The sequence below is a fragment of the Neolamprologus multifasciatus genome, chromosome 18, assembly GCF_963576455.1.
Source record: "Neolamprologus multifasciatus chromosome 18, fNeoMul1.2, whole genome shotgun sequence".
In the NCBI taxonomy this organism is placed as follows: domain Eukaryota; kingdom Metazoa; phylum Chordata; class Actinopteri; order Cichliformes; family Cichlidae; genus Neolamprologus; species Neolamprologus multifasciatus.
In genome coordinates, this window is record NC_140456.1 from 26096239 (window position 1) to 26118583 (window position 22345).

The following is a 22345-nucleotide window of genomic DNA, read 5'->3' on the forward strand; positions in this document are numbered from 1 at the left end:
AACAAGGCGGGTATAGAGTGGAAAGAAATAGCTGCAATACGTCATAGCCTGTGATTTTAGTGGGTATTAACATGACCACAGTTACTAGATTCATGTAGCAGAAAATCTGCCTTCCAATAAACTGTGAAATTTCACAGTGTTCAGGAATCTGTAGGGATGTAGAAACCTGCAAACATTTTCACTGATTTCTCCATGTCTAGGTCTCAGAGCTCACCCATACCTCTGACATAAGCACGTGCATCTCCACCTCATGTCTCTGTCACAACGATTACAGTCCTGCGCAACAGATATGCTTCATTTCAGTTCCACGAACAATGCCCCATGTGTTGCACATGTGGAAAACCAGAGGCTCTCTAATTACGTTAACGCAACAACCTTTTAAATGATGGGTGATATTACTCTAATTGTAATCCCAGAAGCCACATCTGCTGTGGGTTTGCGGTGTAATCTGTGGCTGAGCTCTGGGATGTGCTGCTGTCTGGGCCCAAATATGCAGACTTGGATGTAAACAGGCACCTGCATGACAAATGTGCTGCTGTCTCAAATGCAAATTACTAAAACAATCTGTGTAACCTGCAAAAAATGCAATTTAAAAAAGCCACAGGCTACTTGACTGCGATTGGGACAAAGACTATTCAAGAGCCCAGCTTTCAGCTTTTCTCCCTGAGGAAAATGCCTTTCTAGCTAATACTTTCTGACCATTAACACAGCAGCGATAATCCAAGCAGAGACCTTGCTCTAAATCAAAATGCTGTAGGAAGAGCTTGCAAAGCGCAAACAGGCACAAAGGATAGTGAGATGGATATTGATGGATGGATCCCGTGTGTTTTCTTGTTCTTTCACTTCATGCCAGAAAATGGAACCTCATTAAAAAGCAACTGAATTTCATTTACCCGTTTCAGGATTCTAAAACTCAGAGAACGTACACAAGCAAGACTCTTTAAAGTGTTTGGGTAAAGAAATAGAGATTTTCCTAATTACTTTCTTGTTGTAAGTTTGGTAGAAAAATCAATACCATTCTTATACATAAATGAATGCCACTAATCAAAAATTACCCAGAATGTTTTACATTTTCCTCTGAGATGACTTTTATTCCGTCAACGAGTTATAAAGGAAACAGAATATATGAGCAAAAGCATCGATTAGGTTAGAAATTGTTGCTTTTCACTAAAATGTTAATTTTTCACTTCAAATATTGCTTCTTCCTTTTGCGGCAATAACAGCATTAGAAATGTCTGTGAAAGTTCTCAGTCATCCAGGTCATCGTAGTCAAAGGAGCTTGCAAAGAAAAGCGTCTGGACTTTAGTTGCTTGAAGACGTTTCACCTCTCATCCAAGAAGCTTCTTCAGTTCTAAGGTCAAATGGTGGGGAGTCCCAGATTTAAACCTAGTGGGAGTATCCCCCCAAAGAGGGACAAAAGGACCCCCTGATGATCCTCTTTAGGATCATATCATCAGTTGATATCAGGTGTTCCTCTTAGTCACAGTGGATTCGGAAAGACTTGATTTAAATACACCGTTGCAGCTACATTTTCTTATTTCAGTGGCGCAGTTAAAAATGTTGTTTATATGTATCTGCAGTAACTCGTGGACATGCTTTGTGAACTTTTGAACATCTAGAATGTGTCTTTGTATCATGTGTTGTGAAGGTGTTTGTCTACTCTTAAGCTTCACATGTGTTTGAGACACGGGTCTCTCTTGAAAAAGAGATCCTGACCTGTTGAAATAAATGAATATTTTTATATAAAATATTATATATAATATGGTTATCTGTCTTGGTGTACTCCTATGACAGCTGGAATACTACTACTACTACTACTACTACTACTACTACTACTACTAATAATAATAAACTCTTCCATCTAGCTGCCAGTTTCAGATAATGTTTTCTTTCCAACAGCATCCTGGAGTTGGCTCTGAAGTCTTGACAGTCGAAATTGTGCCTTAAACAAGAGAATTGGATCTAATTGTTGTCTTGCTCCCAGTGTTGGGAAGATTACTTTTAAAATGTATTCCAATACAGAATACAGAATACATGCCCCAAAATGTATCCTGTAACGTATTCCGTTACGTTACTCAATGAGAGTAACGTATTCTGAATACTTTGGATTACTTAATATATTATCATGCTGTTTACAACTACATGAATGTACTATTGCTGTGATTTATTACTGTTACTGAAGGTCCGGCTCCGAACCGTAAAGGGACCTGTGGCTAATACAGTGGGTTCAGTGTTGGCTTGTAGCCGAAAACTAGCTTTACTTTGTTGTCTGGGTCAACTTTGCTAGCGAGAGACAGAGAGAGGCGTTGAAAGGCTGCTCCAATGGAACTTATTGTTTTTGGAGGAAAACACGAACACGGTGTACAGTCGAGTCTTAATAGCTTACTTACAACTGGGCTCATCAGGCGCTCTTCTTGGCTGCAGTGGTTATTATTATATTTACATGCTTCCAGCTCCCGTTTTTGCTCGATGACAGCTCGTACTTTTCCTTTTTCTCCCTCCTCATGCTCACAGACACATAACGGGTATGGCAGTCCATTCTCCCTGCAGCACGGACTACACTGCCTATGATGCTACATTCTTTAGAGCTATACCGGTAGCATTCTGCCTATTAGCTTAGCACAACAACAACAAAAAGGCCTCTCTCACCCAGGAAACACGCAGAGAGAGAGCGTCACCCTGTAACCATGGCAACCATAACGCTGCCGCCTGGAACTACAGAAAGTAGCTGTCAAACAAAACCCAAACAGTTCTGACCCGCCACAATATGAAACACGGAAGTACCCCCGTGTAATCCATTTATTTAAACATCCATCCATCCATCCATCTTCATCCGCTTTATCCGGGGCCGGGTCGCGGGGGCAGCAGCCTAAGCAAAGAGGCCCAGACCTCCCTCTCCCCAGCCACCTCCTCCAGCTCATCCGGGGGAACACCAAGGCGTTCCCAGGCCAGCCGAGAGATATAATCTCTCCAGCGTGTCCTGGGTCTGCCCCGGGGCCTCCTCCCGGTGGGACATGCCTGGAACACCTCACCCAGGAGGCGCCCAGGGGGCATCCTTACCAGATGCCCAAACCACCTCAACTGGCTCCTTTCGATGTGGAGCAGCAGCGGCTCTACTCTGAGCCCCTCCCGGATGGCCGAACTTCTCACCCTATCTCTAAGGGAGATGCCAGCCACCCTTCGGAGGAAGCTCATTTCCGCCGCTTGTATCCGCGATCTCGTCCTTTCGGTCACTACCCACAGCTCGTGGCCATAGGTGAGGGTAGGGACGTAGATCGACCGGTAAATTGAGAGCTTCGCTTTTACACTCAGCTCCCTCTTCACCACGACGGACCGGTGCAGCGTCTGCATTACTGCAGCTGCAGCCCCAATCCGTCTGTCGATCTCCGGCTCCCTTCTCCCATCACTCGCGAACAGGACCCCGAGATACTTGAACTCCTCCACTTGGGGCAGGACCTCATCCCCGACCCGGAGTGGGCACTCCACCCTTTTCCGGCTGAGAACCATGGCCTCAGATTTGGAGGTGCTGATCCTCATTCCCGCTGCTTCACACTCGGCTGCGAACCGCTCCAGTGCGAGCTGGAGGCCCTCACCCGATGAAGCCAACAGAACCACATCATCCGCAAAGATCAGAGATGAGATCCTGAGGCCACCAAAGCGAAAGCCCTCCGCCACTTGGCTGCGCCTAGAAATCCTGTCCATAAAAATTATGAACAGAACCGGTGACAAAGGGCAGCCCTGGCGGAGCCCATCACCCACCGGGAACGAGTCCGACTTATTGCCGGCAATGCGAACCAAGCTCTTGCAACGGTTGTATAGGGATCGAATGGCCCGTAGCAATGGGCCAGACACCCCATACTCCCGCAACACCTCCCACAGGACACCCCGAGGGACACGGTCGAATGCCTTCTCCAAGTCCACAAAACACATGTAGACTGGTTGGGCAAACTCCCATGCACCCTCAAGTATCCTCGAGAGGATGAAGAGCTGGTCCAGTGTTCCGCGACCAGGACGAAAACCGCATTGTTCCTCCTGCATCAGAGGTTCGACTAGCGGACGAACTCTCCTTTCCAGCACCCTGGCATAGACTTTCCCGGGGAGGCTGAGGAGTGTGATCCCCCTGTAGTTGGAACACACCCTCCGGTCCCCCTTCTTAAAGATGGGGACCACCACCCCGGTCTGCCAATCCACGGGTACTGCCCCTGATCTCCACGCAACATTGCAGAGGCGTGTCAGCCAGGACAGCCCTACAACGTCCAGAGCCTTCAGGAACTCGGGGCGGACCTCATCAACACCAGGGGCTCTGCCACCAAGGAGTTGTTTAACTGCCTCAGTGACCTCGCCCCCAGAAATTGGCGGGTCATTCCCCTCATCCCCAGACTCTGCTTCCTCCTTGGAAGACGCGTCAGTGGGATTAAGGAGGTCCTCGAAGTATTCCTTCCACCGCCTGACAATTTTCTCAGTCGACGTCAGCAGCGCTCCGCCAGCACTATACACAGTGCAGGTAGAGCACCGCTTTCCCCTCCTGAGACGCCTGACGGTTTGCCAGAACCTCTTCGAGGCAGTCCGAAAGTCTTTTTCCATGGCCTCTCCGAACTCCTCCCACACCCGAGTTTTTGCTTCAGCCACTGCCCGAGCCGCATTCCGCTTGGCCTGTCGATACCTGTCGGCTGCCTCCGGAGTCCCACAGGCTAACCAAGCCCGATAGGACTCCTTCTTCAGCCTGGTGGCTCCCTTCACCTCTGGTGTCCACCATTTGGTTCGGGGATTACCACCACGGCAGGCACCAACCACCTTGCGGCCGCAGCTCAATGCAGCAGCTTCGGCAATGGAGGCGCTGAACATGGTCCATTCGGACTCGATGTCCCCCGCCTCCCTCGGAATGCTGTTGAAGCTCTGCCGGAGGTGTGCGTTGAAGATCTCGCGGACTGGGGCCTCTGCTAGTCGTTCCCAGCACACCCTCACTACGCGTTTAGGTGCACCAGGTCTGTCCAGCGTCCTCCCCCGCCACCTGATCCAACTCACCACCAGGTGGTGATCAGTTGACAGCTCAGCCCCTCTCTTTACCCGAGTGTCCAGAACATATGGTCGCAGGTCTGGTGATACGATTACAAAATCGATCATCGACCTACGGCCTAGAGCGTCCTGGTGCCACGTGCACTTATGGACACTCTTATGTTCGAACAAGGTGTTCGTTATGGCCAAACTGTGATTAGCACAGAAGTCCAATAACAAAACACCGCTCGGGTTCAGATCAGGGAGGCCGTTCCTCCCAATCACGCCCCTCCAGGTCTCGCTGTCGTTACCCACGTGAGCATTGAAGTCTCCCAGCAAGACAACAGAGTCTCCAGGTGGAGCACCTTCCAGCACCCCCCCCAGGGACTCTAAGAAGGCTGGGTACTCCGAACTGCCACTCGGCGCATAAGCGCAGATGACAGTCAGGACCCGTTCCCCGACCCTAAGGCGCAGGGAACAAACCCTCTCGTCCACCGGGAAAAACCCCAACGTACCGGCAGCAAGCCGAGGGGATATTAGAATACCCACCCCAGCCCGCCGCCTCTCACCAGGGGCAACTCCAGACTGAGACAGAGTCCAGCCCCTCTCCAGGAGACTGGTTCCAGAGCCCAAGCCGTGCGTAGAGGTGAGCCCGACTATATCTAGCCGGTACCTCTCAACCTCACGCACTAACTCAGGCTCCTTCCCCACCAGAGAGGTGACATTATTTAAACAAAGTAACTGTATTCTAAATACCACCCTTTTAAACGGTAACTGTAACGGAATACAGTTACTCATATTTTGTATTTTAAATACGTAACGGCGGTACATGTATTCCGTTACTCCCCAACACTGCTTGCTCCGTTATGCACCGAAGCCTCTCACTTTTCTTTCTATTCTGATAGGTTTGTAATGAGAGTATTACACAGTGTTCATTGAGAATATAATCAAAGGCTAAAATGTTTTTGGCGTCCAAAATGCATTACTCTTTTAATCAGCACAGTAGTCTTCAGCTAAGCTAAAATAATTGGAAGGGAATGTTTCTCATGAATGTGCCCAAGAAGACATGCAGAATAGCCTGGCACTTCAGGCATGTCTGCATGTCTTTGATAATGAAAGATGAGTACAATTGTTTTTAAAAAAAATCAAGAAACATTCAAACAACTCATGCCAACAACTTGCAGGTGTGTAGATGTTGATTAAGAAAATACTTCTCTGACTAATTGTGGGTTTTTAGAAAACACAGAGGTATATATGGATACGTTTGTTAAGTTCAAAGCCCATGTGGCACTGTGTCACTATTATGCAGCCCACAGTGTGCACAGAGTTGGTCAGTATCATCAGTCATGCGGTGAGTGATGGAGGATGTTTACCAAGCAAGTAAAGAAAGCTGAACTAATAGGGTAAGGGAGATGGATGGAATTTCAGTTGTGCATGAGGGTGATGTGTTGGTGGCAGAGGTCAGTGCATCGCTGCGATCATTTGTCTCTCACAGGGATATGCTCACAAACTCATCTGCAATGAGAGCAGAATGGGCTTCAGCCGCGAACATGCAGCTGTGTATGTTCATAATCTTGTAATATGTAATATTCTGTAATATGTCCATTTTGCTTTTGTGAAGATGTGTGAGTAGTTTGATGAACATGTAGGTGTGTGTTTGAGCTGCCACACTGCTCCACAATCCCCAACCACTGTCAAATAATCCCTTTTCTTCTGCCAATTTTTCCCTGTTTCTGGATTGGTCTGCCAGAGATAATCTGGGATTACAGCGAGCAGTCAGGCCTGGTGTGTTTCTCATTCATTTAGACTAGGCGGACATGTTCGGCATCTACAGGTCATCATTTGCTGTGAGCTTCAGTGTACTCCATTACAAATGACATATCAGCAAAATTTAGCAGATTCAGGTGCTTTGCATACCAAACCAGAAGCTGTGGTGGAGTAACCAATTAAGGATATTAAATAATTACAAAATTACTTTTCAATAATCTAATCTGTTTTCTTTAAATGTCCTTCTAAATTCTCTTTTTCTCTGCCACTTTTTAGTTTATGTTTTTTGTTTGTAAAGCTCAAGATTTGTGATTATTATCATTTACACAGAAAAACCGAACCAGAGTGGTTGATTTTATTTTTATAAATTCAATACTTTCTCCCCTTTTGCTCTGTTCTTTTCAGCCTTTAATACTCCCAGAGTACAGACATTTTTTGAAGTGAACTTAGGCAATAATTTTCAAAAACTATAACCTTCTAATAGTTTGCTGAAGGTCTTTCAAAGTTTTTTGAAAGGTTTTTTTTCAGGGTTCAACCCTGGGCTGGATCTGGGGAAAACGCAGCAGGCAGAGGAAAAACACCAGCTGCTCACCCAGACCTTGAGAGTACCCGAGGCAACCGATCCAGCTCAGACCCATGACTACACCTCAAAAAAATCAATAAGAAGGACAAGAAAACAGAGGAGTGGAGTGTATTGGTTTGATTTGAGAAACATGGAATGTTGGGTGAATACTTAAGGAGGCTGGTGACTTTAGCTTCTCTGCCGCAGGGCTAATGACAGTGGCCACTTAATAACGGTCGATGTAATGTGGGGCAAACTTGTGTGATAGTGACTTTAGCAGAATGTCTTTAACTAGATCTATCGCTATCTCCATGAAAAATGATGTTTGGAATCCTAGGGAATTTTAGAAAGGTGAGAGACCACTAGCAGAAGCAGTGAGAGAATTATGAGTGTACTCTACCCAGGTTTGATATGATGACCCTGTTGCCGGGTGGTGGGAGGTGATACAGCAGAGAACGATTCCAGTTCTTGATTGACATGTTCAGTTTGGAGGGTGGTTTAGGGATGGTAACTGAAATTGAGACTGACCCAGGCTGCAAGTCGAGAAAAAAAAGAACTTCCAGAACTGCGAGGTAAACTGGGAACCACAATCTGAAAGTATTTCAACAGGGATTCCAATGGAGCTGGAAAACATGATCAGTCAAGAGTTTGGGGTTTCAGCAGCAGGGGGTAATTTGTCCAAAGCAAGAATGGGAGTGGAAGTGAATAATTGCTTCAGCAAGGAAAAGACGGACTTTGCTTCAGTGGACCAGATGAAAGGAATCTGTGGAGGTGAGGTGAGTTAGGGGTGTGGTTACCTGACTGTAGTTATGGATGAAGTGCTGATATAAGTTAGCTAAGCCGAGGAACTGTTGTCCATGTCTGCGAGTTGTGGGAGTGGGCCGGTGAATGCTAGGATCTTAGCGGGGTCCATCTTTAACTGTCCCCCTGCCAAAATATTGCCCAAGAAGGTGACTGACGAAGAGTGGAACTCAAATTTTTCAGCCTTGATGTACAGATGGTTTTCCAACAGCCACTGCAGAACTTCAGGGACGTGTACTCTGTGCTCTTTCGGGGTCTTGGAAAAAGTCAAAATGTCATCAAGGTAGACAAACACAAAAACATTTAGAAAATCCCTAAGAACATTGCTGACAAGGACCAGGAAGACTGCTGGGGAGTTAGTGAGACTGAATGGCATAACGAAATACTTGAAATAAGCTAACAGGGTGTTGAAGGTTGCCTTCCATTCATTCCCTTCATGGAAGTGAACCAGGTGATAAGCATTACGTAAGTCAAGTTTAGTGAAAACTGTGGCACCATGGATGGGCTCAAAAATGTGGGATTAATAAGTGAGAGAGGGTATTTGTTTTTAATTGTAATTTCGTTCAGCCCCCGGAAATCAATATGGAGGGTCCTATCTTTCTTAGACTTAAAGAAAAAACTAACAAATACCAGAGATGAAGATGAACGGATGTTACCAGCTGCCAGAGATTTCGGATATATTTTTCCATGGCCTCTCTCTCGTGTCGAAACAGATTGCAGAGCCGGCTGGATGATAGAGGGGCTCTATAGTACAATCACCGTGGCGATTCGGTGAAAGAGACAATGCTTTGGCCTGACTGAATATTTCATGGAGATCATGGTATTTAATGGTGGAGAGATTTGTTGGGGAAGAGGCAGCAACACAGGAGTTCCAGGTCACAGTGGGTAGTGCAGAAGTGAGTGCAGCTAGCGCAGTTAGCCAAACAGAAAGGACACCAACTTCAGATCCTATGACCAGGCAAGTCAATGTGGGGGTTGTGCTTTTGAAGCCAGAGGTAGCTGAGGATCACGGGAATGTCTGGGAGGTGACTGTAAAGAACGTGAGAGTCTCCCGGTTGTTGCAGGACATGACTGGACTGACAGGTTCAGTTTGGTGGATTATAGTTGCGAATCCTTGATTGTTTAGAGTGGTAGCAGGAATTGGTGGGATTTAAAGGAACAAAAGGGAGACGCAACTGGTTAGCTAGTTCAATATGTATAAGATTTTGCTCTACCCTAGAATCTACAAGATCCTGTAGTGTCCGAGTGACATGGTTTAGGTTAGGAGTTACAGGTAGCAATAACTGGGGTTTAGTAGATGTCAGGGATCTGCCCACCCGTATCCCTGAACTTAATGGCAGGAGGAGCCTTTTGGATGAACTGGGCAAGAGGCGATGAAGACGGCCTACAATACAAGCATTTCTCTTCTGCAGTTAGCCACGAACTACCTATTGGGATGGGCTTGGGATGCGGTTTGGTTGAAAGGGAGAGAGGAGGTGACAGAGCGGAAGTTGACACCTCCCACAACAAAATTAGTATGGATCGGATCGGGCCCATACAATGTGCGTACACATGGCCCACATACCGCAAAGAATGATGGCCCTTTGGTGGCCCAGATCTGGTTTGCCAGAGGTGGCCAACACATGGGCCAGCACAAGGCAAGTTGCAGACACACTGGTGGTCCTGTGCTGGCCCAGAACAGTTTCAGCTCTGGCCCCAGATGTCAGCCTAATGTATACCTTAATCAAGCCATGTAATAACAACATGTGCCGTATTTAGCACAGATTAAAAATGTCTCAACAAAGGTAATGCAGCAAATTTATTTTGAATGGAATAATTTATATAATTTAAAATTAACAATATATCAAATAATACTGGAACATAATAGTGCAATAAGTAACATGACAAAGCTCTGTTCAGACAGTGAATGGACTGATTCTTATATAGCGCTTTCCTACTCTCCCAGATTACTCAAGTGCTCTATAAAACATATCACATTCACCCACTTTCTCTAAACTGAATGCTTCCTAACTATATTCATACACATTCACAGTCCTGAAATACAGACTTTAGGAGCCAGGGATCAAACAACTAACCTTCTGATTAGTAGGTGACCTGCTCTACCTCCTGAGCTACAGCCACCCACTGGTAAACATGAGTAAACCCTCACTAGGTTTTGGATAAAGTGTACACTCACAAACCTGTCAAACCTGCATTTGAATCATTGGCTACCATAGCAGTATAGCAACATTGCATTTGGGTCTTCTAACTAAAATGGGAAAATAGGAACATAAACAGTGCCATCATTGCCAGACCTGGCCCACATCTGGTTGACATACACCCTGCCATGTCACCAGTTAGTCAGAACTGCCAGCTTGATGCCGGATCCGGGCCAGACCTGTTTTCTATGAGCCTGGGCCACATACACCAAACCACAATCCGGCCAGATATGGTGTGCCATCACATAAACAGGGCCATCTACGCCAGGCCTGGCCCATATCTGGATGACATACCAGTTACCATGCCAGAAGTCAGCCAGCAGTGCCAGCTTGACACCAGATCCGGACCAGATCTGTCTGCTATGTGGGCTGAAGCGGCGGTGCGGAGATGGAAATTGGAGACGAACAGAAGAAAGTGTGGTGGGACTTTCAGGCCTCTCTTTCCTTCAAGCGATTATCTGTCCTAAGGGGGAGAGAGATCAAATCCTTGAAAGAGGAAAGGTCATCATGGGAGGCTACATGATCCTTCACCTGATCATTGAGGGCCTGGAGAAAAACTCCCTGGAAGGCATAATCGGACTAGCCAGCCTCTGGCCTTCCAGGGAGTTTTTCTCCAGACAGCAGACACAGACGAGGTGTCTGCTGTGTACGAAAGTCAGTCACAAACTCCACAACACTACGCTTCCCCTGCTGTATATTTTGTAGTTTCTTAGCTGTGCTGCTCTCAGAGATGAGGTGAGAGAAATTTTATTTTAATTCTGCCAAAAACTCATCATGGGGGCAGGAAGAGATCGAGTGGAAAGAAAATCAGCCCATGCGAGTGCTTTTCAGCATTCTCACTACACAAAGAACCAATAACCAGTAAAGAACTAATATTTAATTGTATCTTTAGGTGCTTAGTTTGTTCACATCTATGAAAAATACCAAAGAAAACACAGTCTGACAGGCATGGAATAGAATTTTAAAGTCATTCCTAAAGAGTTGTTTACCAAATACTTTGCCTTTACAAATATCATATCTCAGCATAATGTGCACTCCATCATTAAAAATAAATCTGAGGAACCTGGAAAAGTGGAGGATGAAAGAAGAAATGGCAAGCCTAAAAAAAACATTTCCAACAAAAGGGAGTGTGTCAAAAACATTCTTAAGAAAGGGAAACGGGAAATAAAGGCTGAGGTGTGCCAAATTACACAAAAATGACAGAAAATATGTGGCAACAGGGAGTTTGTGGAGTTATCGATGTATCTAAATTTGCAATACTTGGTTCAAATTGTTATCAATATGTATGTAGGAGGAGGTCTGAAGAGAGGTACAACAGTGAGTGTCTACAGTCATCTGTAAAACCTTGTGGAGTCTTTGTCATAGTTTAGGGCTGCATTTCTATGTATGTTTGCACGCTTTAATAAATCACTGCATCAATTTTCCAATTTCCTAACAAAATATAAAAGATAAGGAGCTCAAGAATACTGCATGGGACTTTAGTTGTCATGAAGGAGGAAATTAGCTATAAAGACTAACATAGTTATATAAGCCAGGCAATTAATGCCTATTTCTGGTTTAAAAAAATAAATGAATTACAAAAAACCCTCGACATTTAAACAGCCTTATGTGGAAAGTCATACAACAAATTTGGCAGCTGTGCACTGGCTTCATTTTTAGCCAAGGTTGACACTCAATGCAAGCAGTCTTACTGAGAAGCAGATACAGAAGACCAGTAATGAGCTTTTCGTACAACCACCGTGCTTCTGTTGACCTTTTTACAGTACAATCAATACGCCAAAAATAAAAAATAAAATAGTATTCAGTACTATTGATTGGAAATGTGGTCAGGTTTACAGTTCTTTATGTCATATCTCTTGATGATGACTCAGGAAGTACATTTAAGTCTCAAATTGCATACCTAACTAACTTAGGCTACAATTTAAAAGGTTTCTTTGCAATGAGAATAATTTGTCATTAAGACAAAGACAGGATAGTTGTGAACATGTTTTATTGCAGTCTCTTTTCAATAATGACTCTCTAATATGAACTAAATATCCTCAAAAGCTTGAGATGTATGACATAGAATTGTGATCACTCTAAATGATCTTTAGAGACAGGTGTCGCCAGGTGTATATATATCTGTGTGTGTGTGTGCTTCAAGAAATGGTTAGGTATTTGCTGCACGTACCTGCATAAGGCTCGAGGAAAAAGCTATATGCATTAAACTCTCTCTGTGCAGCTGCTCCCTGGTTGAGCATATATGGAATTGGGAACAAAATGTTTTTGTATTTGCACCCTATTTATATTTTTATTCCCACAGTGTAGAAGCAACACCTCTGGAACATCACTTAGAATTAAAAGTCAGTGGAGTAGCCTGCTTTAATTATCACAGCACTGCTTGATTGCTGCCATAACTTACAGATAATATTCTGCCCACCAGCTGTTCAGCGTTGTGAAGCTAAAATGATCAGATGGGCACAGAGCTCTGTCATGCATTGCTGTATCTTAAATTAAATATTCCAACAATAATCATAGTATTTAAAACCTCAGAGTAAGTGGAGTGAGCCAGTGTGTGTGTGTGTGTGTGTGTGTGTGTGTGTGTGTGTGTGTGTGTGTGTGTGTGTGTGTGTGTGTGTGTGTTCAGGTGTTTCTCATGTTGTGGGGCCCTGAACTTGTCACATAATGGGGACATGTTTCTTTTTGGGAACCAAAAGCGAGTCCCTTTGATATTATTCGGTTATGTTGTACGGTTGAGGCTGGGTTAGGTGTAAGAAGTAAACACTTAATCTGCTGTAGGTGAACTGAAGAACTAGAGGCAGTGCTGACACATCTCATTAGCGTTCCCATCCCCGTATTAGCTCCTGAAAAGGACTCTCTGACTTCAGTGATCTCCAGCCTAATGTTCAGTTAGATTTTAGCTTGTGAACCGTCCAGGGTGCACCCCGCCTTTTGCTAAGTCACAGCTGGGATAGTCCACAATCACATTATAGCACACGTAATAAAATGTAAATACAATGAATGAAACACTGTATTAAAGTAAGGTTATGGTCAGGCAACTCTATCCTTGGAGTTCGATAGAGTCTCCAGAAAAAGACCAGTGCCACGTCCTCGAAAGTCACGAAGTCAAGGATATGCATTCTCATGTTTGCGTGTGTGACTGGAGAGAGAGGGGGGGGGGGGGGGGGGGGGGGGGGGAGAGAGAGAGAGGGAGAGAGAGAGATGTAGGAGGTTGGTGGGCGCTGCAGTTTTCTTCAAATTCAAAGTTTTTCACCTCCATCTCTCTGCGCGTTCACTCACTGAGAAACACGCTGCCGATGAAAAACAACGCGCTGCTCCACTGCTCTAACCACGGGGCGCTCTCCCACGCAGGAACATTCCTCTTCTATTCCTCCAGCCGCTCATTAAGTGTTTTTTCTTTCATTTTCTTTTCCCCCTCTTTCTGTTGCAACATGAGCGCTGAATGCAGCAGTTACTACAGCGCTGACGGGGTGTTCGTGGACTCGTTCTCCTGTCCTAAACCAGGGAATGCTGCCGCTGCCATCTACTGTTGTGGATTTAACGATATTAAATATTGCTGTGATGATGCAAACAGTTTTTTCCCGTATGAGTACGGGTACATGTGGTGGCTCAGGCAAGTGCAATTTCCACTTTCTTCTCCATTTCTTTTCTTTTCTGCATTAAAAAAAAATAAAAATAATGTCTTTATTATCAGTAGATGAGCTAATCACTAATAATCAATATTTTCTTCATTTTTTATGTTTACTTTTTTGCGCAATAAAAGCCTCACTTAACTGACATTATTGAACGCCTAATCTTTGAGAAAACCAATTGCCTCTGTTCCTGCTGTTCCTTGAAAACTTCAGTTCATCCATTCACTGCATAAAGAACTCGTTTTCGTTTGAATTCTGCGAGTAAGACCCATCTAAGGAATGCACTTAAAAATATTTAGCAGATAAAAAAAGTTGTCTTTCACGTTCATTGTGTTTTTTTTAATCCTCACATCCGTCAGTGTCCTCTCCTCTCTGTTCATTAAGGGATCAGGTTAAAAAGATGTTTTTCATCTTCTCCTCTCAGTATCGGTGCTCTGGTCGGTCTGTCTATAGCAGCGGTCGTCCTCCTTGCTTTCCTCATCACTGTGTGTGTCCTCTGCTACCTCTTTATCGTCACCAAACCCACTCGTCGTCTTGACAACGGCCTACCCCTAAGAGCGCCAGGTTAGTATGAATCCTCTTCTGAATTCCTTCTGATGATAGGAATTTGTTTGTTTGTGTAATTTCTGACAAAATCTCAACATTTTTACTTTTTACTTTTAAGAGTGTTGAAGTCTTTTACAGAGAGCTTGTAATAAATCATTTTATTCTGTGCAACTGTCTGTGGCTTCTTGGCAGGAGATCCCAGTGAGGGGCCGAGTCATGTGAGGGTGCTCTGCGCAGCTGCTCCACAAAGATTCAAAAATCCCTTTGTGAACAGGAAGGTGGATTGTGACAATCAGTCGCCAGACCCAGAGCACCTTTTCCAGAGGTGTTTTACACCCACAGTCACTGGAGTGAAAGTGGAAAGTCCTTCATAAATTACTCTTTTTTTTTTTTTTTTTTTAAATATAAGGACAGCAGCACTCTGTCAATAAGGTAAATCAATGAGGAAACAGCCTTTTGGTACCAGTGGACAACTATGAATGAGAGGAAAGTAACTGATACGGTGGCTGAAAGGAGTATATACTGAGTAACACAACTTTAGACCAGTAGTAAGAAGCACGCACTCAGAAGGCTGTGACGTTTCTCGCCTTGTTGACATTTTTCATGCATTAAAATCGTCTTTCCTCGTGGCCTCCTCACGGGTGGAAATTACTTATCCTCCATCTTTTTGGAAACTAATGCATAAATTTGGCTTTCTGAAAGCCAAAGATTCATTTGAACACATGAATCATTGAGTCATATGCAGTTTACAGTGAGGACATACAGCTTTAGGCACATTTATGTGCTGAAGATGTTGCATTTGGGTAAGAGAAAGCCAAGCTAGTGTTTTAAGTCGGGAGGCACTCTGATTTGAATCTGCTACATTTTACTCAGGGACTGAAGCATTTGTGGGAGTGAAACGTTCCCAGCACAACACATAACTGCACCATCAATTGACTTTTCAGATCTTTAAAATGGCTTATGTTTACATTCTCTGGACAAGCAACCTCAAGTAAAACCCTTTGTGATGGCTGGAGGCGGGCTTGGATTGTTGGGTATCTCTTATTCTGACACTGGAGTTTGAGGTTTATATTCTGTGTCCTGCTGGCAGTCCGGTACAGGTTTCTTATAACCACAGTCATCATGTTTCTCTAACATAACCAACAAGGATTCTGCTGAAGAGTCAAATTCCTCTTAATTATCACATGAGTTAACATGAAGGATTCTGATTGTAGTGTAATTCTCACAGTTAAAATCGCTTCGCTGTATACCTGAATCACTTTTTTTTTTTTTTCTTTTCGCCTGTCCCATTTGGTTCTTTAGCCGTCAGAATTGTTGTCTGAAGACCAACAAGGATACCCAATGGATTTATTTTGCCAAATGGATCATCATGGCATTGCCGTATTGGTCCATTTGATCGACCTTTGTTTTTATTATTTATTTTATTTTCAGTTGTTACAGACGGGACAGACATGAGTGAGGGATAGGAAAGGGAGAAAGAAAGAGGAAGGAAAAGAAAAACAGAAGGGGAGAGGGACAGTGAGAAAGGGGGGAAGAAAAAATATCTCCGGGATCACCTGTTGAGAGAAAAAGAATAGAAAACAAGCAAAAAAAACAAAACAAAGCAACATACTATACACAACACCATCGCATTAATCTAGCTAAGTGTAAACAGCAGTAAATACTAAATATTGAATGTTGTTGTGCAGCACGCAGGACAGACAGCGCACAATGTGCTTTGAAGTAGCAGCCAAGAAAGGTGTGATTTAAGTCTACGAACAGTGAACACCCATGTGCACACCTGTGTGGATCGGCGCGCTTGTATTCAAATGGTTTCCCCATGTAATGGTCTGCTAGAGGATGTAGAGAGCCATAGCCCCGTCCCCCAGGGCATGAAGCAGGCATGGAGGAGATCCAGGCCCCAGACATCCAGAGGCCCCAGAGTGCGAGAGCCCAAGGAGGACCACCGGAGGGGCATCCGTGCCACCTTCATGGGAAGGGCTGAGGATCCCCAGACGAGGGGTCACCCAGTAGCCACCGGGCAGAAGCTAGAGGGGGCTGCACCGGCGTGCCCGCCGGCTCCGCCTACCTGAATCACTTTTAAAGGATACCATTGTTATTCATTATTATTGTGAAGAATGTACCAGTCAACGTATGCCTGTACAGTCTCACATAAACAAAACCTCATTTATTGCATAAAATATGGGAGGCAGAAGAGGATCTAACACAGATGGTACTCTGATTAAAAAAGCTGAACCTGAATGGAATAGCGAGGTGCGACATCAGTCAATCACATGCAGGCACACATTCCTGGGGGAGTACATTTCCACTAATAAACTGTGATCATTATGGCATCAGATCTATTAACTGGTGATGGCAACAAATGTTTAGAATTGTAAAATTTTGTCTGAGTACTGTTAAGCTCTGTCCAGTGTTTTGGCACATCAAAAGCCTTCAAATTCATGCATCTGCTACTGAAATGGCACTTTGCAGCTGTATTTAATGGATGACATTAAGCCGAATGTTCCCCCAATACTGGCTCATGTGGTTCGGAAACCTAAAATATAGGATGAATAGATTTTATTGTAAGACTGTCCTCTAGTGGCCATAGTAATAATGACTAATTCAATTCAATTTCAATTCAATTCAATTTTATTTATATAGCGCCAAATCACAACAAATGTCGCCTCAAGGCGCTTCATAGATACAGAGAAAAGCCCAACAATCATATGACCCCCTATGAGCAAGCACTTTGGCGACAGTGGGAAGGAAAGGAAGGAAAGGAAAGGAAAAACTCCCTTTTAACAGGAAGAAACCTCCGGCAGAACCAGGCTCAGGGAGGGGCGGCCATCTGCTGCGACCGGTTGGGGTGAGAGAAGGAAGACAGGATAAAGACATGCTGTGGAAGAGAGACAGAGATTAATAACAGATACGATTCAATACAGAGAGGTCTGTTAATACATAGTGAGTGAGAAACAAGTGAGTGAGTGACTAAGAAGAGGAGGAGGTCAGGGTGGATGGATGGGTTGCCATAATGTTGTACTTTCAAATGGTCCTAAGCAGTGTTGGGGTTGTTACGCATTTTAAAAAAGAGAAAAAAAAGAAAAGAATGTATTACACATTACTCGTTATTTTTCTTAAAAGTAATGCAGTATGTTACTCAATTACTCGTCAGAAAAAGTAATTAACTACACTACTTGTTATATTACTTTCTTGTCACATTGTAATGTGACCTGAAACACACTGTCACATAATCACCAACAATATAACAACATAAACCCGAGGCTACACTTTAATAGTATTCTTCGGCTCTTTGTAGTTTCGGCTACAAAGAGCCGAAGCTGTGTTAGCAACTGTTATGGATGCAGTTTGCACTTTACCATCGCACTCTTGTCCCTTTGTACAAAAAACCCAAAACAAAAACTGTGAAACTGAAAAATTCACTGTGATTACAGTAACGTGCTACAATGGAACAGGTCTGCTTTAACCTAATGCCATTTTTTCCCTCATACACCTTACCAAGTTTTTTTCGTGCCTAAATCTAACCAAACCAAGGTGAAAAACATCTGTGATCAAAGGTGGAAGTTTTTCCAGGACAAAATCAAAGCTTTCTGACCACCATGCCATTTAGTCAAGAACAATTTGTTAGTCTTTTTTTATGTATACAAAGCTTTTATTGTTAGGACATCTGAAGCAAGATGGTGCAGACAGCAAGCCCTATACAAACACAGTCAGCTTTGATGAGTTTCAGCTTCGCTTATCATGTTGGCTTTCAAGCTTTCGTGTGAAGAGTCCTGATCGGTTTTCACTGTTATTGTAGAAGCTGCTGTTTTGTGAACTCACTAGAAGTATGTTCTGGATAATCAAAACTTTAAAGTGCACTTGCTTTTTGTTTTTTTGTTGATGATCTGAATGTTGATGCGAAATTAATGCAAAACGTCCGATATCTGTGCTTTCATTGTTCATGTTTTAATTTGGTTGCTGAGCTCAGTAACCAAAATAAAATTCCTGTTTCAACACTGTGCCATTTTCTCTGTTAAAACGTGGTCTAAACGTAAAAAAAATAATTAAAAAAGCCTCCTTTAAGAATTTTTGTGTTTTGCTAGAATGTAAGTGTGAGCTCTGTTATTTAACATTAATTTACATTTGATGAAAGAGGAAAACGAGATGTTTACTCAGTTTCATCCATATATGTTTGACTAGAATGGCTTTCAAATGAATGTACACATTCACACTATTCTTCAAAGAGCATCAGTAAAACCTGAATGAAAGTACATCACATCATATTTCATGCAGACGTGGTGCCTGATCAACTGCAATGCGAATACTATTTAAGTGCACAACATAGAAATTATTTATCTTAAAAATAACACCACTCCTTGCGCTCTTAATCTCTTTTCATTTTCTTTGGGTGATCATAAGGTTTCTTAGCACAAACATGCTTTTCAAAGAAATACTTTAAGTTAATGTTTGTTGTTTTTCTATTAAATGTGCTCAGCTGAGCGACTGATGATGATGAAGCCTTTGTCCGGCTCACTTTCTATATTGCAGACTGCTTTGGTGGTTGAAGAAATTAAGAGACACAGATTAGAACGGTCAGTGAGACTCCGAGTTAGACAGATTTGTTACTGGCTCTCAGTTCTTCTAATCATTTCTCTGCAGAGAGGCAGAGTCTCCGAAAGCCAGCAGGAGTGACAACAAGCCCTCTTTGATCATCGTGCACTGCAGTTCAAAGAGTTAGGCAGACTGGTTATTAACCTTATTTGGGTTGTAAATAAAAATATACTTCCATAACAGCCATCAATTACAGGTACAGCAATCTGTATGTGTAGAAAGCACCAAAGGCATTTTGTTCACTCTGAGTATAATGACAAAGACTATAAATGGCTGATATTTTAGATTCTTTTTACAGTCTAATTGCACACAAATCTGAGTGAGTAATACATTCCTGTAATAGAGAACAAGCTGACTTTTAGGACCTTCATTAGCATCTACTTGCTTCACACTCTGCAAAGATTCATGTATTCAAACCGATTGCTTTTGCCTGGGAGGGCTGATGCAAGACCTGTTAGATGGCAAACGGACAACTGTAAAAGCATTTTGTAGATGTTTGTCATAATGGTACAAGTGACAGCAAACCAACCTGCTGGTTTAAATGAATGCAAACCTACTGTACAAGTCATACTTTATGTATTTGGAGGACTTCATTTGTAGCTCACATCTAAGTGCTGCACTGTGTAAAAATTGTTTCATAAACAGGAACAACACTGTGCGCGCCTAAAGACTGTGTGAACATCTAAAGATCTGAAGGCATCAGAAGACCAACACAGAAGGCATTGGGCTCCATGAAATCTGCTCAAATCCCTGCTAAAGGCTCGGGATCTGAGTTTTTGAAGGCAAGGCATGACTGTGTATAATCAATTGCCTGAGTCATTACTATCTTAAATTGTGTTCTTTGCAGTCATTTTCCACTCTAGTGCTTAGGATTCAGATAGACCTATTAACAGAATATGATATTCATAATTATATGTGTATTATTTTTATTATGTTCTTGTTAGGGTATCCTCATCTGAGAATATGAACCGTCCTTTAAAATAAACCATTAGTATCAACACATGGAGAAGGTTTTCCCACTGATTCCACACTTATTTATGGCCACTTTCCTCCAATATAAGCTGTTGGTAAGACTAGAAAAAAACTATTTAAGCATGAATACATTACATTACATAATCTGTCTATGAGTCTAAGAATTACAGACATTTTCATATACAGTTTTTAGAGGCTCAAATATAATTGGATAATTGACTGTTGGTATAGTATTAATTATATTTCATGGCAAATCAAGAGATGTGAGTTGAATCCGAGTGTTGAACTTACATTTGGTAGTGATGAACTCTCAATATCGATGTGAGTGAAGGAGCAATAGGAGTGGTCAAATCAACAATTTGGTATATTTTTAAAAAGAAAGCACACACTGACCAGCTTAGCAACAGATAACAAGTGAATGATGACAGAATTATTTCAGTGGTTTAGAACACCAACTTAACAACATGTAACCAAGTCAAGAAAAGCTAGATGTATCAATAAAGTCTACAACTGAAAGAGACGCCTTCATGAAAGGAAATATTGTTATAATTACTATAAGTGTGGGCATTCCTAGATATGGAAATTGAGAAAGCGAGCTGCCCATGCACATTTGTTATGTTAACGTTTAAAACAAACTGCAATTAAATGGTGTTAAATAAACAGGTGTTTGTTAATGCAGATCAGTTTTTATATGAATCCAGCTCTGTTGAGGAAAGAGCACATCTGCTAAGCCTTGGGTAGGATCCAAATAAAATAATAATCGTGCTTGGAAAGATCTTCCAATAAAACCTGAAATTTACAAACTAACCACCTGCTCCACAAGGACATAATTTTCATAAAGTCCTAAGATGAAAGTGAAAAAAATTGTCTGGAGTTGATTAAAAAGAAAGATGAAAGAACTCCTTACATAAAGCTGATATAAGCAAAGAAACAAGTGCTGCTTAAGAACCACTGAGCGCTTTGAGTATGCCACTTTGAAGCAGCACCTAGGGGTCTTGTGTCAATTTCCATGCTTTGAAGAAGCTACTTCTGTACTGAAAGCTGTCTTTTTCGAATTTGTCTTTGAAGGGTGTAGTTCATGTGTCATAATGTCGCCTTGAGGTATTGCAAATTGGTACTTTATAAAACTCAATAGAATTGGATTAAACTTTTTGTTGTTGTTTATAAGAAATAGAATTTTAGTATAATACATTTCAATCAGAATCTGAATCCAAATCAGAAAGACTTTATTTATCCCCAAGGGGCAATTAACATACAACAGAGCAGCATAACACTGAAGATAAGAACAATAAGAACATGCAATAAGAGTGAGATAGTAAATACACAGAATATACAGTATATACAGTTTTAAAATTACACAGTTTAACATTAAAGCGACTGAAAGGTGAATAAATAACTGTAAGTGACTAAGAGTGAATAAAGTGTCGGTAGTATAAAAAGAGTGTGGGGTAGTTTATGTTTCTGGTGTGGGAAATGGTCTGCTGGAGTTAAAAAGCAGAGTGGCTTTGGGGACAAAGGTGGCTCTCCTCCTCTCAGTCCTGCAGGAAATGCAGCGGAGGCGTTGCACAGAGGGGAGCCATTGAAATGCGGGGTGAACAATGTGAGCGGGGTCGTTGATGATTTTGGCTGCCTGTCTAAGGGCCTGTTGGCTGAAAACCTGTGCCAGAGTTCTGACAGGCAGGCACTGATGCAGTGTGCTGCAGTCTGTTCCTGTTCTGAAGGCTGAGGGAGTGGAACCAGCAGGTAATGGAGAAGGTCATGATGCTTTCCAGGAAGGCATAGTAAAAAGTCATCATGATGGGTGTGCTGACTCCAAAGGAGTTGAGTTTCCTGAGGAGGTATAGCCGTTGGTGGCACCTCCTGAGAATCTCCTCTGTGTCGGCAGAGAATTTCAGGAGGTTGTCAAATATGGTTCCCAGGTATTTGTAGTCCTCAACTACCTCCACTGGCTTCCCGTGGATGGTGGTGGTGACTGAAGCAGCCAGATCCCTCTGCCAACTGGAGAAGGTCACCACCATCTCTTTGGTTTTGCTCACGTTCAGTTCAAGTTAATCACATTAGTTAAGTTATCATCAGGCACCCCGTCTGTTATGCCTACTTTATACTTGTGCATCACAATAATTCAAGATACATAGATTAAGTCATGAGGAGCTCACAATAACACACCGTTATACATTAAATAAGAGGAAATATCAAGTATTATTTTCTCTTTTGTATAAGGAGATATTTTAAGTGCATGTTGTCGTTATTTTCAACACAGTTGCCCCCTCCACACAGAG

The 22345-nt window shown here is 43.0% G+C and overlaps 1 protein-coding gene across 1 annotated transcript; it reads left to right on the forward strand.

Annotated features, from left to right (window-relative positions):
* The first annotated feature begins 10982 nt into the window (after positions 1-10982).
* On the forward strand, positions 10983-15758 carry LOC146498127 (protein shisa-like-2A). The gene is made up of 3 exons (XM_085141556.1): positions 10983-13936; positions 14380-14519; positions 14694-15758. Exons 1-3 carry the CDS (start codon positions 13350-13352, stop codon positions 14873-14875), a joined length of 909 nt encoding a protein of 302 aa, XP_084997682.1. The 5' UTR covers positions 10983-13349; the 3' UTR covers positions 14876-15758.
* Positions 15759-22345: the final 6587 nt, after the last annotated feature.